Raw genomic sequence first — 18672 nt, forward strand, 5'->3', positions numbered from 1 at the left:
TCCTGCCATTCGAGATGACACGGACATGCCTGTCCTTCCTGCTGCTAAGATCGTGGCTCCGATCTCGTGGCAAGTTGAGGATACCATGAGACGAGCTCAAGCTATTGAACCGGACCCGAAAGGAGGTCCTGCCAATTGGTTGTTTGTCCCCAAGGCAGTGAGGACTCAGGTCCTTCTGTGGGGGCATTCCTCTCGCCTCACCTGTCACCCGGGCATAGGTCGCACCTTGGAGTTCATCCAGCGTAAGTTCTGGTGGCCTACCATAAGAGAAGACGTTGCCACTTTCGTCAATGCCTGCCCCGTGTGCTGCCAGGGCAAATCTTCTCACCTCCGCCCGCAAGGACTCCTTCACCCTTTACCTGTTCCCCACAGACCCTGGTCCCATATCTCGTTGGACTTCATTACTGGCCTTCCTCCATCCCATGGCAATACTACTATCCTAGTCATTATCGACAGGTTTTCAAAGGCGGCCAGGTTCGTCCCTCTGACTAAGTTACCTTCTGCCAAGGAAACGGCTGAGTTGGTAATTAATCATGTGTTCCGAGTCTTCGGCATTCCTCAAGATCTGGTTTCTGACAGAGGTCCCCAGTTTGCCTCTAGGTTTTGGAAGGCCTTCTGCCAACTCATGGAGGCTTCTGCCAGACTATCTTCAGGGTACCATCCGGAGTCCAACGGCCAAACTGAGAGGATGAATCAAGAGCTGGAAACCACCCTCCGATGTATGACTCATAACAACCCGTCCACATGGTCGTCCTTCATTGTTTTGGCCGAATACGCGCACAACACCTTGCGCTCCTCCTCCACTGGTATGTCCCCGCACGAGTGTCAGTTTGGCTATGCCCCTCCATTGTTCCCGGACCAGGAGGCAGAAGTCAGAGTGTCTTCAGCCTTGAAGTTCGTCAGACGCTGTCGGCTTATGTGGAGGAAGACCCATCTTAATCTTATGCTTTCCTCACAGAGGTACCAATAACAAGCCAACAGACGTCGCCGTCCCGGGCCTACCCTGCGCCCCGGCCAGAGAGTCTGGCTCTCCACAAGAGACTTACCACTACGGGTGGAGTCTCGCAAGCTGTCCCAAAAATACATTGGTCCCTTTAAGGTTGCCAGGAGAGTTAACCCAGTTTCTTATCGCCTACACTTACCCAGATCCCTTAAGATTAATACCACGTTTCACATTTCCTTATTAAAACCTGTTGTTTTTTCTCCCCTTGTCCCGGCAGACAGACCTCCCCTCCGCCTCGTGTCATTGGAGGCCAGCCGGCTTATTCCGTCCATCGGATACTGGATTCCCGCCGGGTACAGCCGTCCTGGCAGTATCTGGTGGACTGGGAAGGCTACGGTCCCGAGGAACGCTCCGGGGTTCCTGCCAAACACATACTGGACTCTGACCTCATTCGTCAGTTCAGGGCCCTCCACCCTGAGAGAGCTGGTAGGAACGTCAGGAGCCATTCCTAGGGGCTGGGGATTCTGTCAGGATTTGGCCAGGGTTGTTCCGGTTTTTGGTCACTAGATGACCCATTGTGCCTTTTGACCTTTTCTTTTCCCTTGATCCCCATTATTATTTGCACCTGTGCCTCGTTTCCCCTGATTGTATTTAAACCCTTTGTTTTCCTCTGTTCTTTGCTCTGTGTTTGTATGTTAGCACCCAGCCCTAGTACTCTGAGAACTCTTGTTGATCCCGGTGGACTCTCTTGTGGAATTCTGTTTTTTGTTCTTGTTTGTTTGTTTTTTGAGTATCTTTTGAGGCTTTTTGTGCTTTACCTTCCACCTTGTGGATTTACCTTTTTTGTATTGGAGGATTACCTTTGTTCTTGTAGGATTCCTTTTGAGGTTGTGGAGTTACATGTTTTCCTGAAGAACTTCACTTTTTACTTCATTAAATACACCGTCTCAAGTACTGCTGTGTCTGCCTCATCTTCTGGGTTCTGCCGACTATTCGTGGCTCAGTTGGTTAAGTGACTGTTTCTCACTCCGGAGACCCAGGTTTGTAACCGGGTCCTGACAGGTACAACACAAATGACTCAAATTCAAATTATGTCAATTAGCCTATCAGAAGCTTCTAAAGCCATGACATAATTTTATGGAATTTTCCAAGCTGTTTAAAGGCACCGTCAACTTAGTGTATGTAAACGTCTGACCCACTGGAATTGTGATAAGTGAAATAATATGTCTGTAAACATTTGTTGGAAAAATTACTTGTGTCATGCACAAAGTAGATGTCCTAGCTGACTTTCCAAAACTATAGTTTGTTAACAAGACATTTGTGGAGTGGTTGAAAACAAGTTTTTATGACTCCAACCTAAGTGTATGTAAACTTCCGACTTCAACTGTATGTGTCAAATCAAATCAAATCAAATTTATTTATATAGCCCTTCGTACATCAGCTGATATCTCAAAGTGCTGTACAGAAACCCAGCCTAAAACCCCAAACAGCAAACAATGCAGGTGTAAAAGCACGGTGGCTAGGAAAAACTCCCTAGAAAGGCCAAAACCTAGGAAGAAACCTAGAGAGGAACCGGGCTATGTGGGGTGGCCAGTCCTCTTCTGGCTGTGCCGGGTAGAGATTATAACAGAACATGACCAAGATGTTCAAATGTTCATAAATGACCAGCATGGTCAAATAACAATAAGGCAGAACAGTTGAAACTGGAGCAGCAGCACAGTCAGGTGGACTGGGGACAGCAAGGAGTCATCATGTCAGGTAGTCCTGGGGCACGGTCCTAGGGCTCAGGTCCTCCGAGAGAGAGAAAGAAAGAGAGAATTAGAGAGAGCATATGTGGGGTGGCCAGTCCTCTTCTGGCTGTGCCGGGTGGAGATTATAACAGAACGTGGCCAAGATGTTCAAATGTTCATAAATGACCAGCATGGTTGAATAATAGTAAGGCAGAACAGTTGAAACTGGAGCAGGAGCATGGCCAGGTGGACTGGGGACAGCAAGGAGTCATCATGTCAGGTAGTCCTGGGGCATGGTCCTAGGGCTCAGGTCCTCCGAGAGAGAGAAAGAAAGAGAGAAGGAGAGAATTAGAGAACGCACACTTAGATTCACACAGGACACCTGAATAGGACAGGAGAAGTACTCCAGATAAACAAACTGACCCTAGCCCCCGACACATAAACTACTGCAGCATAAATACTGGAGGCTGAGACAGGAGGGGTCAGGAGACACTGTGGCCCCATCCGAGGACACCCCGGACAGGGCCAAACAGGAAGGATATAACCCCACCCACTTTGCCAAAGCACAGCCCCCACACCACTAGAGGGAAATCTTCAACCACCAACTTACCATCCTGAGACAAGGCCGAGTATAGCCCACAAAGATCTCCGACACGGTACAACCCAAAGGGGGGGGGAACCCAGACAGGCCGACCACAACAGTGAATCAACCCACCCAGGTGACGCACCCCCCCAGGGACGGCACGAGAGAGCCCCAGCAAGCCAGTGACTCAGCCCCCGTAACAGGGTTAGAGGCAAAGAATCCCAGTGAAAAGAGGGGAACCGGCCAGGCAGAGACAGCAAGGGCGGTTCGTTGCTCCAGAGCCTTTCCGTTCACCTTCCCACTCCTGGGCCAGACTACACTCAATCATATGACCCACTGAAGAGATGAGTCTTCAGTAAAGACTTAAAGGTTGAGACCGAGTTTGCGTCTCTGACATGGGTAGGCAGACCGTTCCATAAAAATGGAGCTCTATAGGAGAAAGCCCTGCCTCCAGCTGTTTGCTTAGAAATTCTAGGGACAATTAGGAGGCCTGCGTCTTGTGACCGTAGCGTACGTGTAGGTATGTACGGCAGGACCAAATCAGAGAGGTAGGTAGGAGCAAGCCCATGTAATGCTTTGTAGGTTAGCAGTAAAACCTTGAAATCAGCCCTTGCTTTGACAGGAAGCCAGTGTAGAGAGGCTAGCACTGGAGTAATATGATCAAATTTTTTGGTTCTAGTCAGGATTCTAGCAGCCGTATTTAGCACTAACTGAAGTTTATTTAGTGCTTTATCCGGGTAGCCGGAAAATAGAGCATTGCAGTAGTCTAACCTAGAAGTGACAAAAGCATGGATTAATTTTTCTGCATCATTTTTGGACAGAAAGTTTCTGATTTTTGCAATGTTACGTAGATGGAAAAAAGCTGTCCTCGAAATGGTCTTGATATGTTCTTCAAAAGAGAGATCAGGGTCCAGAGTAACGCCGAGGTCCTTCACAGTTTTATTTGAGACGACTGTACAACCATTAAGATTAATTGTCATATTCAACAGAAGATCTCTTTGTTTCTTGGGACCTAGAACAAACATCTCTGTTTTGTCCGAGTTTAATAGTAGAAAGTTTGCAGCCATCCACTTCCTTATGTCTGAAACACATGCTTCTAGCGAGGGCAATTTTGGGGCTTCACCATGTTTCATTGAAATGTACAGCTGTGTGTCATCCGCATAGCAGTGAAAGTTTACATTATGTTTTCGAATAACATCCCCAAGAGGTAAAATATATAGTGAAAACAATAGTGGTCCTAAAACAGAACCTTGAGGAACACCGAAATGTACAGTTGATTTGTCAGAGGACAAACCATTCACAGAGACAAACTGATATCTTTCCGACAGATAAGACCTAAACCAGGCCAGAACATGTCCGTGTAGACCAATTTGGGTTTCCAATCTCTCCAAAAGAATGTGGTGATCGATGGTATCAAAAGCAGCACTAAGGTCTAGGAGCACGAGGACAGATGCAGAGCCTCGGTCCGATGCCATCAAAATGTCATTTACCACCTTCACAAGTGCCGTCTCAGTGCTATGATGGGGTCTAAAACCAGACTGAAGCATTTCGTATACATTGTTTGTCTTCAGGAAGGCAGTGAGTTGCTGCGCAACAGCCTTCTCTAAAATCTTTGAGAGGAATGGAAGATTCGATATAGGCCGATAGTTTTTTATATTTTCTGGGTCAAGGTTTGGCTTTTTCAAGAGAGGCTTTATTACTGCCACTTTTAGTGAGTTTGGTACACATCCAGTGGATAGAGAGCCGTTTATTATGTTCAACATAGGAGGGCCAAGCACAGGAAGCAGCTCTTTCAGTAGTTTAGTTGGAATAGGGTCCAGTATTCAGCTTGAAGGTTTAGAGGCCATGATTATTTTCATCATTGTGTCAAGAGATATAGTACTAAAACACTTGAGCGTCTCTCTTGATCCTAGGTCCTGGCAGAGTTGTGCAGACTCAGGACAACTGAGGTTTGGAGGAATACGCAGGTTTAAAGAGGAGTCCGTAATTTGCTTTCTAATAATCATAATCTTTTCCTCAAAGAAGTTCATGAATTTATCACTGCTAAAGTGCAAGTCATCCTCTCTTGGGGAATGCTGCTTTTTAGTTAGCTTTGCCACAGTATCAAAAAGGAATTTTGGATTGTTCTTATTTTCCTCAATTAAGTTAGAAAAATAGGACGATCGAGCAGCAGTAAGGGCTCTTCGGTACTGCACGGTACCGTCCTTCCAAGCTAGTCGGAAGACTTCCAGTTTGGTGTGGCGCCATTTCCGTTCCAATTTTCTGGAAGCTTGCTTCAGAGCTCGGGTATTTTCTGTGTACCAGGGAGCTAGTTTCTTTTGAGACATTTTTTTAGTTTTTAGGGGTGCAACTGCATCTAGGGTATTGCGCAAGGTTAAATTGAGATCCTCAGTTAGGTGGTTAACGGATTTTTGTCCTCTGGCGTCCTTGGGTAGGCAGAGGGAGTCTGGAAGGGCATCAAGGAATCTTTGTGTTGTCTGTGAATTTATAGCACGACTTTTGATGTTCCTTGGTTGGGGTCTGAGCAGATTATTTGTTGCAATTGTAAACGTAATAAAATGGTGGTCCGATAGTCCAGGATTATGAGGAAAAACATTAAGATCCACAACATTTATTCCATGGGACAAAACTAGGTCCAGCGTATGACTGTGAGAGTGAGTGGGTCCAGAGACATGTTGGACAAAACCCACTGATTCGATGATGGCTCCAAAAGCCTTTTGGAGTGGGTCTGTGGACTTTTCCATGTGAATATTAAAGTCACCAAAGATTAGAATATTATCTGCAATGACTACAAGGTCTGATAGGAATTCAGGGAACTCAGTGAGAAACGCTGTATATGGCCCAGGAGGCCTGTAAACAGTAGCTATAAAAAGTGATTGAGTAGGCTGCATAGATTTCATGACTAGAAGCTCAAAAGACAAAAACGTCATTTTTTTTTGTAAATTGAAATTTGCTATCGTAAATGTTAGCAACACCTCCGCCTTTGCGGGATGCACGGGGGATATGGTCACTAGTGTAGCCAGGAGGTGAGGCCTCATTTAACACAGTAAATTCATCAGGCTTAAGCCATGTTTCAGTCAGGCCAATCACATCAAGATTATGATCAGTGATTAGTTCATTGACTATAATTGCCTTTGAAGTAAGGGATCTAACATTAAGTAGCCCTATTTTGAGATGTGAGATATCATGATCTCTTTCAGTAATGACAGGAATGGAGGTGGTCATTATCCTAGTGAGATTGCTAAGGCGAACACCGCCATGTTTAGTTTTGCCCAACCTAGGTCGAGGCACAGACACGGTCTCAATGGTGATAGCTGAGCTGACTACACTAACTATGCTAGTGGCAGACTCCACTATGCTGGCAGGCTGGCTAATAGCCTGCTGCCTGGCCTGCACCCTATTTCATTGTGGAGCTAGAGGAGTTAGAGCCCTGTCTATGTTGGCAGATAAGATGTGAGCACCCCTCCAGCTAGGATGGAGTCCGTCACTCCTCAGCAGGTCAGGCTTGGTCCTGTTTGTGGGTGAGTCCCAGAAAGAGGGCCAATTATCTACAAATTCTATCTTTTGGGAGGGGCAGAAAACAGTTTTCAACCAGCGATTGAGTTGTGAGACTCTGCTGTAGAGCTCATCACTCCCCCTAACTGGGAGGGGGCCAGAGACAATTACTCGATGCCGACACATCTTTCTAGCTGATATGCACGCAGAAGCTATGTTGCGCTTGGTGATCTCTGACTGTTTCATCCTAACATCGTTGGTGCCGACGTGGATAACAATATCTCTATACTCTCTACACTCGCCAGTTTTAGCTTTAGCCAGCACCATCTTCAGATTAGCCTTAACGTCGGTAGCCCTGCCCCCGGGTAAACAGTGTATGATCGCTGGATGATTCGCTTTAAGTCTAATGCTGCGGGTAATGGAGTCGCCAATGACTAGAGTTTTCAATTTGTCAGAGCTAATGGTGGGAAGCTTCGGCGTCTCAGACCCCGTAACGGGAGGAGTAGAGACCAGAGAAGACTCGGCCTCTGACACCGACCCGCTGCTTAATGGGGAAAACCGGTTGAAAGTTTCTGTCTGCTGAATGAGCGACACCGGTTGAGCGTTCCTACAGCATTTCCTTCCAGAAACCGTGAGAAAGTTGTCCGGCTGCGGGGACTGTGCCAGGGGATTTATACTACTATCTATACTTACTGGTGGCACAGACGCTGTTTCATCCTTTCCTACACTGAAATTACCCTTGCCTAACGATTGCGTCTGAAGCTGGGCTTGCAGTACAGCTATCCTCGCCGTAAGGCGAGCACAGCGGCTGCAATTAGAAGGCATCATGTTAATGTTACTACTTAGCTTCGGCTGTTGGAGGTCCTGACGAATCGTGTCCAGATAAAGCGTCCGGAGTGAAAAAGTCGAGGAAAGAAAAGTCGAGGAAAAAATAAATATATGAACGGTAATTAAAAAGTGAAACCCGTAAAGTTGTCAGGTAGCAAAATAGGTTGGCAACAAAACGCATAGCAATTCGAAAACAAGCCTGCAAGTTGTGACCGGAAATGACGTATGCGGTCTCTGTGTCCGCATGCATCAGTCTGTCTATTTGTCAAGTTAGGTGTCAGCTGTGACTTTCCTCTGGTTCTCGCCTCCTCGTGCTTCTCTGGGCCTTGTACATTCATTTTCTCATGTCTGGACCAGGTCTCCACTGTATCCCTGCTGATCCTCCCTGTCCTTATCTATTTCACTCAGGCACCAGACGGCATCGATATCCATCCCGGAGTGCATCCGGCCCAAAGACAAGGAGGAGAAAGCAGGCCTAGATAAAGGTCTAGCGGGTGTGTATTGCTTGTCCCAGAAACAGATATATACAGTGTAAGGATCAGGGAACTGATGTTCAGAATCCGGAGAGTGCTGATGTGTAATGTACTGTACTGTACCTGCTCATTGCTTGTGATTAGCCCCACAGCTGGATTTACTTAGATTAGTTTAAGTTTTCTAATTCCCCCTCCATCTCCCATTTCTTTTGATTTTTGTTATACCAGTTTGTTTATTGACCAAATGATGTACAGTGGAGCCACATCAGCATGTTTTTACACAAAAGGCAAATGGTATTTAATTCCCTAAACACAATACTACCTGAAATATATATGTTCAAATATTTACTCTAGTGCGAGATACAGTACAGCTATAGTGGATGTAATGGAAAATATAACTTACCAAATAGCAAACTGGACCAGGGCTTAAGAGACCCATTTCAGATGGTGATTTGTACTTTGGATTTTCCCTTGCACCTTTACATGTATAAGTATGCGCTGGGTGTACAAAACATTGGGATCGTCTTTCTAATATTGACTTGCACCTAGGGCTGTGGCGGTCATGACATTTTGTCAGCCGGTGATTGTCAAGCAGATAACTGTCGGTCTCACGGTAATTGACTGGTAATTAACATAAATGGCTTCCACGTATAGACTACACGCCACTGATGCAGACCTTTTGGAACAGCTACATTTTAAAAAGTCTAATAAATCCATACCCTACGCAATCACAATAAATCCATTATGTATTTTAGACAGGTCTAAAGAAACCTGATTTGAAGAAAATGTTGTATATTTCAGAAGAACAGAATAGCATACTCCTTGCCCTTATGTTAGATCCTGATCTGGCTATGTCATATGGCTGTGGGCTACACTAGTTTATTTAGCAGACAAGATTTGCTTAGAATTCCATGGCATTATTTTATAGTATGAAGAATGCAATTTAACATAGCTGAATGAAATAGATAGGATATTTTCTCAGCGATTTCTGAGGGAGTGCGCACGTGGCTATTCTGTGTTGAGCTGTTAACAAAGACACAGGTCCTCCTGTATGCTTCATTTAGAGTTATTTATTCAACTTTAGTTGTGATCAAAACATATAGCCCAACGTTTGTATTTTTAAAACATTCTAAGGCTGCAATGTTGATAAACTCTTAGGCTTTTTCTTCACATTATAAGCGCAGGAATGTGCACACGGCAGCAGGCTATAAGCACGAATGTTCCAAAATGCAATCAATTAGCGGGAAAACACCATTCTCAAAGGTGACCGCAAATCTAATTATGCATGTAATGCTTTTATTAAAAAGGTGCATTTTTATAGTGATAATTATCTTCCCCACACTTGAAACTCATGCGCTGCTTATATATGCCAGTTAGGCTCTACACCCGTTGTAAAGTGGATTAATGTGCTTTAATTTAAGAAGGAAGAAGAAGAAGAATTATTTGGCCACTTTTGTTGTGATTATAAACCTTGAGGTGTGTGACTATAATTGAAAAAAATCGCAAAAAAAGGCATGCTCTGTTTCTTGACTTACTGCACACAACCTGGGCATGATACACAAGTGATAAATTATATCATTCACAAGTGAGTTAGCAAGTTTGGTAGGCTACTAATGACCATCAGCAGCATCAGTGCTTGGAATTTGACTTCCTTCATGGCTCGTGACTGCCGGTGTGGAGGTAATACGGTCACCGTAGCAGCCCTAGTTGCACCCCCTTATGCCCTCAGAAGAGCCTCAATTCGTCTACAAGGTGTTGAAAGCGTTCCACCGGGATGCTGGCCCATGTTGGCGCCAGTGCTTCCCACAGTTGTGCCAAGTTGTCTGGATGTCTTTTGATTGTTGACCATTCTTGATACACACGGGAAACTGTTGAGTGTGAAAAGCCCAGCAGTGTTACAGTTCTTGACACACTCAAACCCATGCGCCTGGCACCTACTACCATAACCTGTCCAAAGGCACTTGCATTTTTTGTCTTGCCCATTCACCAGCTGAATAGCACACATACACAATCAAATGTCTCAGGGCTTAAAAATCCTTCTTTAACCCATCTCCTCCCCTTCATCTACACTGATTTGAAGTGGACTTAACAAGTGACATCAATAAGTGATCATGGCTTTCACATAGTTTCACCTGGTCAGTCTATGTCATGAAAAGAGTAGGTGTTTCTAATGTTTTGTACTCTGTAATAAAGTATGTTGTATGGCTTTTGTGATCAAAAGCAACAAAATGACTATATATATACACTAATATAAACATTTTCACAGCAAGCTGAGCATATTGTATTGACGTTTGTACACTCTGTGTGCGGGTGTGTGTGCTCACCTTAATCTGTGTCTGTTTGTGTGAACAGTGGGGTCTCCTGCAGAGCTTGGGGAGTATGTCGTGCTCCTGGCTGACTGGATGCTCATGGAACTACCTCTGGAAGCGTTGGCAATCCTGCAAGAAGAGGGGCTGAGCTCTGTATCTCGTGACTTCTCACTGCAACTCCTCCACACTCGCCTGCAGAGAGAGGAACCAGGTGAGGGGTTACACACACATACACACACACACACACAAATGGAGTGCTTAGTTGCAAATACAGTTTTCATTCTATTTAATTTCAAAACACAGCAAATTTTCATTAGCATGCCCACACTAGTAGTATTAAAGGAAGACTCAGCAATATGACGTAGATGCAGAAAGTAAACAGCATAGTCAGTCAGTTTCTGCAACAACTGAGAGCATTGAAGCGCGAGTCTCAACTTGTCCGCAGTTTTGGTGCCCTGGCTTCCACACTGTTAACAGAGTGACACAAATATGTGAACATGCGCAGATACTGTGTGTGACGGTGTGCAAGCAAAGTGTTGCCTCTTGCTCATTTCAGTATCTCCGGTGCTGCTCGTGGCAACGTCATTTAGCCTACCTTTAACAAAAACATTATTTACGGTAGTTCATCACACATGCATAAATTAGACAACTTGCAAACTTTGCAAGTGCAAATTAGCATCTAAGTCCGCCCAAAGGGTTTTGTACTCTACAAGCATTTCATCTATTCTTACCCCTCTATCCAATTGGCAAAGCTTCATTAAACGTTTTGGAATACTAATGATGTTTTCATGACATAATTTGTTTGGGCAGGATTAACACCCTCTCCCACACTTTAATCTCTTTAAACCTCTGTTGGAATTACTTTGACAGTGTTTGCATGGCTACAACCCTCCATTCCAGCCATACTCAATAGGCAGACTATAATAGTCCTGATCCAGACCTTCAATGTGTTAATAAACGCAGTCGGGCTTTAAACTTACTGTTGAGTGAAACTTACTGTAATAAAAGAATTGCAATCGAAGCAATTATTGAAATCAACAAGCCCATTATTTTAGCTAGGTAAATTAAGCTAACCAGCTATCTAAACCTTGTAATTATCATGGCCAGATTCTCTGCTGAGGCCCCTATTGGATTTGGTTGTAATGTTGGAGTCACTCAGATATCATATGAACACACATGGCAAAATTTGTAGAATTGCAGGAAATAATCTTTAAAGCGGCAAAATGTTCTCTCCGCCAAAAAGAGGGTTGTGAACAGTGTGTCAAGTGGAAGTTTTATCGCATGCACAAGTACAGTGAAATGCCTTGCAAGCTTTACCCAAAGTGCAGTAATCAATGTCAAAATAGTATAACTAATACAAAAGAAATAAATATTAGACGAAAGTGGCGGGTAGCAGGATCAATAATAATCAACAGTATGGCAGCAACTTAAGGGTGGGACATTTTAGTAAATAAAATATTACATTTACATAAGTATTCAGACCCTTTACTCAGTACTTTGTTGAAGCATCTTTGGCAGCGATTACAGCCTTGAGTCTTCTTGGATATAACGCTACACGCTTGGCACACCTGTATTTGGGGAGTTTTTTTTTTCATTCTTCTCTGCATATCCGCTCAAGTGCTGTCAGGTTGGATGTGGAGCATCGCTGCACAGCTATTTTCAGGTCTCTCTAGAGATGTTCGATCGGGTTTAAGTCCGGGCTCTGGCTGGGTCACAGAAGGACATTCAGAGACTTGTCCCCGAAGCCACTCCTGCATTGTCGTGGCTGTGTGCATAGGATCGTTGACCTGTTGGAAGGTGAACCTTCGCCCCAGTCTGAGGTCCTGAGCGCTCTGCAGCAGGTTTTCATCTAGGATCTCTCTGTACTTTGCTCTATTCATCTATGCCTCGATCCTGACTAGTCTCCCAGCCACTGCCTCTGATAAACATCCCCACAGCATGATGCTGCACCTCCATGCTTCACCGTAGGGATGGTGCCAGGTTTCCGCTAGTCGTGACGCTTGGCATTGAGGCCAAAGAGTTCAAACTTGGTTTTATCAGACCCGAGAATCTTGTTTCTCATGGTCTGAGAGTCCTTTAGGTCCATTTTGCTAACTCTTAACGGGCTGTCATGTGCCTTTTACTGAGGAGTGGCTTCTGTCTGGCCATTCTAGCATAAAGGCCTGAACGGTGGAGTGCTGCAGAGATGGTTGTCCCATCTCCACAGAGTAGCTCTGGAGCTCTGTCAGAGTGACTTTTGGGTTCTTTGTCACCTCTCAAGGTCCTTCTCCCCCGATTACTCAGTTTGGCCGGGTGGCCTGCTCTTGGAAGAGTCTTGGTGGTTCCAAACTTCTTCCATATAAGAATGATGGAGGCCACAGTGTTCTTGGGGACCTTCATGTTTTGGTACCCTTCCCCAGATCTGTGCCTCGACACAATCCTGTCTCGGAGCCCCAAGGACAATTCCTTCGACCTCACAGCTTGGTTTTTGATCTGACATGCACTGTCAACTGTGGAACCTTATTTAGATAGCTGTGTGCCTTTCCAAATCATGTCCAATAAAATGAATTTACAACAGGTGGACTCCAATCACGTTGTAGTAACATCTCAAGGATGATCAATGGAAACAGGATGCACCTGAGCTTAATTTCGATTCTCATCGCAAATGGTCTGAATATTATGTAAATACGATTTTTTTTTTTAAGTAAAAAATCATATGTATTTAAAAAAAATATTTAAAAAACATTTTTAGCATAAGGCTGTAACGTAACAAAACGTAGAAAAAGTCAAGGGGTCTGTATACTTTCCGAATGCACTGTATGTGTATTAAAGTAGTACAAACTTTAGTATTTGGTCCCATATTCCTAGCGCTCAATAATTACATCAAGCCTGTGACTCTACAAACTTGTTGGATGCATTTGCTGTTTGTTTTGGTTGTATTTCAGATTATTTTGTGCTCAATAGAAATTAATGGTAAGTAACGTACTGTGGCATTTTGAAATCACTGTTATTGTAAATAAGAATATTATATATTTTTAAACACTTCTACATTAATGTGGATACTACCTACCATGGTTACGTTTAGTTCTGACTGAATCGTGAATAATGATTAGTTAGAAGCACCAAATATCATACCCCAAGTTATGCTAACCTCTCAACATTACAATAACAGGGGAGGTTAGCATTTTGGGGGGAGGGGTATAATATATGTGCGTCTAACTTTCTCACTCTCACTTTTGTTGGTGGGAGACGGCAGAGTGGAGTGCCGTTGAGATTGCATCGTCTGTGGATCTGTTGGGGTGGTATGCAAGTTGGAGTGGGTCCAGGGTGTCCAGGATTATGTAGGCCATGACCAGCCTTTCAAAGCACTACATTAAAGATGTGAGTGCTACAGGGCGGTAGTCATTGTTACGATGCCGATAAATTACAATATCCATCCGTACCTTTGTCGCCTAGGAAATTTGTGTGACCGGACCTTCTCAAAAAGTATTTGAGTACCTCTGCTCTATTCTTTCCCAACATGGTCTGCATATCCAAATTAATTTGTAATTTGGTTGTAAAATTCACATGGCACTTGAACTTACATTTATACCTGGGAAGGCAATTCTGATAATGACGCAGAGAAATGTGAGCCTCACATTCTTGAGGATGCAATGAAATAAGTGTTAGATAGTGTTCAATCAATATATTTTATTAGCAAGCTGCAGTGTCTATCCAATAAGTTATGTACTGCACATAGATCATGATGCTCTTACATAGAGTACCAGTCAAAAGATTGGACAGACATTCAGGGGTTTTCTTTATTTTTACTATTTTCTACATTGTGGAATAATAGTGAAGACATCAAAACTATGTTGTAACGAAAGAAGAATTAAACAAATCTAAATATATTATATATTTGAGATTCTTCAAAGTAGCCACCCTTTTCCTTGATGACAGCTTTGCACACTTCAGATTCTCTCAAACAGCTTCATGAGGAATTATTTTCCAACAGTCTTGAAGGAGATCCCGCATATGCTGAGCACTTCTTGGCTGCTTTTCGTTCACTCTGTGGTCCAACTCATCCCAAACCATCTCAATTGGATTGAGGTTAGGTGATTGTGGAAGCCAGGTCATCTGATCCATCACTTTCCTTCTTGGTCAAATAGCCTTTAAACCAGATGGGTTGGCGTATCGCTGCAGAAAGCTGTGGTAGCCATGCTGGTTAAGTGTGCTTTTAAATTCTAAATAAATCACAGACAGTGTCACCAGCAACACACCATCACACCTCCACCTCCATGCTTCACGGTGGGAACCACACATGTGGAGATCATCCGTTCAGCTACTCTGCGTCTCACAAAGACACGGCGGTTGGAACCAAAAATCTCAAATTTGGACTCATTAGACCCAAGGACAGATTTCCACCGGTCTAATGTCCATTGCTCATGTTTCTTGGCCCAAGCAAGTCTCTTCTTCTTATTGTTGTCCTTTTAGTATGGTTTCTTTTCCAGAATTCAACCATGAAGGCCTGATTCACGTAGTCTCCTCTGAACAGTTGATGTTGAAATGTGTCTGTTACTTGAACTCTGTGAAGCACTTATTTGGGCTGCAATTTCTGAGCCTGATAACTCTAATGAACTTATCCTCTGCAGCAGAGGTAACTCTAGGTCTTCGTTTCCTGTGGCAGCCCTCATGAGAGCCAGTTTCACCGTAGTGCTTGATGGTTTTTGCGACTGCACTTGAAGAAACTTTAAAAGTTCTTGAAATTTTCCAGATTGACTGACCTTCATGTGTTTACTAGATTGACTGACTGTCATTTCTCTTAGTTTATTTGAGCTGTTTTTACCATAATATGGACTTGGAATTTTACCAAATTGTGCTATAGGCTTATGGAAGGGCATGACAGTTTGTTTTTACATTTATTTCTCCCAAAAGAATACATGTTATTCCATCCATGAAATTACATTGAAATTTGTTTTAGAGTGCCTTAGATGTGACAGTAGGGAGATTAGGATGTTCAAGGTTAGTCACAAATTCGTAATACTGCATACTGTATGTTTACAGTTTTGGATGTGAAATATTGAATTTAATTTCATGTGTTGTCAGTCCAGGACACATTTTCAGACAAGTAATCTTGTTAGACAGCAAGCAGATTCTGATCGTCAAGATCTTGAGTCACTCATCTCTTTGTTGCTCCTGTGCTCAAAGTCTCTGGCATCTCTGGCAATCTGGCAATAACAATTATTGTCGTTGCAGATGAAATGTATCAATAGGGCTGCTTCGTTCTAACGTCATTGATTTGAGTATAATCCAATTCAATGGAATAAGAAATGTATTAGAGGCATTTTGAACAAATAGATCCTGAATGACAGCAATTGTTGAGTGAAGGACAATGTTTACTGTAGCTTGAAGCATGCACAACTCAGCACGAAAATGTAATAATGGACAAGAAAATACTTATTTAAGTATAAATAATTTTACCACTTGTTTTTTGTTTGTTTAAAGGACCATTTGTCAGCAAGACTCATTAATTATTTCAGACGACAAGAGTGGAGGCCTAATGACAATTGTTGAATGTCATTACACTTTTTTAATGTATATTGGTTTTACAATTTATTGGTTGACAAAGACAAACTATAAAACACAAGCACACACACACCAGCAGACATTACACATGTATCCCCTCACCCTCCTTCCCATCTCACACAAAGGACCTGCTTACTTAAGTACATGTATATAAAGTAATGATTTTATACTGCCAAGTGTTGTAGTTTTGCACCAAGCAGTTGAGAGATTGACAGTTCAAATTGAGTTATGTCCATGAATAAATAAATACATTGCTAATGTGGCAGAGTGTGTGGGGCTTGGCATTGTAAGGCAACCATTCTCTTGGCTGTTGTTAGGCCGGCAAGCCAAATCCTTCTCTGCCTGTATGTTAAGTTCAGTGAAGACTCATCGTTCAACAGTAGCACATTGGCCAGACATGGGATGGGTTTAGACAAAATGCTTGACATTGATGAAGCCACAGATTGCCAAACGGAGTTAACCTCTGGGCACTCCCAGACCATATGAAAAAATGTGACCAATATATATTGTCCTGCTAATAACAGGGTTAATAATATATCTGTGAGAATATCCAATGGGCTTTTATATCATTCTAAATGAATAATAACTATAATTGCATTGTTTAAAAAATAATCATATTTTGGAGATTTTGTTTTCAAATAACGTAAAATGAGCAAGGAAAAAGGCCATTCTTGAACATGGGGTGAGATATTGTTACTAACTTGTAAATAAAGCCAATTTGTTATTTAGAATGATTTAGTTCTGTTTTTAGAGGGAGAGAAACCAAAAACCTACAATCATCTCATGGGTCTCCCAGTCAAGGAGGTATTGAACCAGCATCTGTAGCAACACAGCTTGCACTGCTATGCAGTGCCTTGGACTGTTGCGCCACTCAGGCGCTGTATAACGTGACTGGTCGGGAGTGGGATACACTACTACAGTAAGACCAAAATAAAATAATAAAAACCTTGGTGTAACAACAGTTTTAGTAAGTAATACAAAGTCGTGCACAATTATCAGTTTCTATTTAGGTTTATGTCGCCCATTCATTGTCAGAGACCCATGGGAACCAAAAGCATTATCAGTGCTCTAACTCCCCTTTGCGCTGGTCTGGAGCAATGAAGTGGTGACGCAGTGTACCGTACTAAAGCACAAATGACCTCTAAGTCCCGTGGTGTAAGCTCGCAATTTTTAACAGAGGAACCCCTGTACTTTGGCATTAAACCACACATATTGTGGGCACAGAATAAAGACCCAGACATATAATTTAGGATTGGGGAGATTTTGGCCTCCAGAACACTTCCGTCTTTATAAAGTGGACATTTTGATCCAAGGGCACTTTCCCCTCCATATAAATTTGGAAATCAAAGGGTGCAGTTTCTTCCAATATCCCAGTGGCTGTGAAAGGGGAATCATAGAGCTGTAAAAGTTTATCAGAGGAAGTATGTTCAGCTTAATGATGTACGTGCATGTCTGAAAAGAGTTTGAATTTGTGCATTGAGACCATCTTTTGTAGGTCTGACTCTACTTGTTTATGAACACTATTAAAATTGGTAGTGATCTGTAAGGACGGATAGATGTCAATGCCTAGGTATTTGAAATGGCTTACTATTGGGATGTCAGGGGACATGTAGGTATCTCTTCATTAAGCGGTAATAGTGTGGATTTGGTCCAATTAATTGTGTAACCTGAGATTGAACTAAAGTTTTTAAAGATATTGAGAAGGACAGGTAGAGAACGAGGGACATCTCCAACCTATAGTAATATTTCATCTGCATATGTGGTCAGAGATGTGAGTAGTGATAGGTACATGTGTGGACTGACAGACTGCTTGAGCCAGGGGTTCTAGTGATAAAGCAAAGAGCAAGCTGCTGAAAGCACATCCTTGCCTTGTCCTTCTGGCAATGAGGAATTGTTTAGAAAATAATTTGCAAAGCCCATACGTTTGAGTACTGTCCAGAGATACTGCCATTCAAAGTGATCAAAGGCCTTTTCGGCATGAAGTGAAATGAACAGCATCAGGTAGTTTCACATCTGCAGCTGCAACAATGATGTGTAGCAGACTGCAGATGTTGTCAGAGGCCTAACAAGTTTTTTTATCATGATGAACTAAATCTGTCATGCAAGGTTCAAGTCTGCGAGCCAATAATTTTTGCATATCATTTAACATCTAAATTTAACAATGATATGAGGCGATAGAATACTGGTGCCATCATTATCGTCATGTTTAACCTACAATTTAGAATAAAAAGAGTGAAAAGTATTGTTAATTAGCTTTTGGTCTGTATGGACTGGACTATCCCCTCTGTTGATTTGACTCTAATATTATTTGCAAAGCCCTCATTGGTCCTTAGTTTCATAGCCAATAACCGGCTGGGCCGTGCACTGTTGAAGTAATAATTCTGACGAGCTTTGTAGATAATAAATTCTGCACGTCTGTATAAAACATTCAGTTCTTTCTTAACCAATTCTATGTCGTGTAAATATTTTGAAGAGGTGTCAGATTGCACTCTATTGTAAAACATTTAACTTAGCCTCCAATCGTTTTGCTTCATTAATATTTGCCTTGTATAAATTAAAAGAGAATGAAGTTGCATTGCTTCTAATAAAGCCTTGAATTGCATCCCAAAGTATGCTTGGATCATCAATCAATCCTTCATTAATGCTAATGAATTCTGCGAGAACTATTGCAAATTCATGTTTGAAGCTCTTATTTTGTAAGAGTTGTATTGAAGCGCCAGCGAGCTGCAAAGTTCCTGTTAGCACATAAATTAGCCATATACAAAAC

The 18672-nt window shown here is 42.8% G+C and overlaps 1 protein-coding gene across 6 annotated transcripts in view; it reads left to right on the plus strand.

The window, feature by feature from the left end:
* Positions 1-18672, plus strand: part of LOC124038146 (cilia- and flagella-associated protein 46) — a 92133-nt gene that overhangs the window by 55076 nt on the left and 18385 nt on the right. For 5 of the 6 annotated variants that reach the window (XR_006839307.1, XR_006839308.1, XM_046353650.1 and 2 more), the window contains exons 36-37: positions 7988-8073; positions 10405-10572. Coding sequence is in view for 3 of the 6 variants with exons in the window: in XM_046353650.1 (XP_046209606.1) it covers positions 7988-8073; positions 10405-10572 (254 nt within the window). In the remaining 3 variants the exon portion in view is untranslated. Of the gene's footprint in view, positions 1-7987; positions 8074-10404; positions 10573-18672 lie in introns of those variants that run through there. The other variant, XR_006839309.1, reaches the window with a different exon arrangement.

This window comes from Oncorhynchus gorbuscha, linkage group LG06, assembly GCF_021184085.1.
Source record: "Oncorhynchus gorbuscha isolate QuinsamMale2020 ecotype Even-year linkage group LG06, OgorEven_v1.0, whole genome shotgun sequence".
Taxonomy (NCBI): domain Eukaryota; kingdom Metazoa; phylum Chordata; class Actinopteri; order Salmoniformes; family Salmonidae; genus Oncorhynchus; species Oncorhynchus gorbuscha.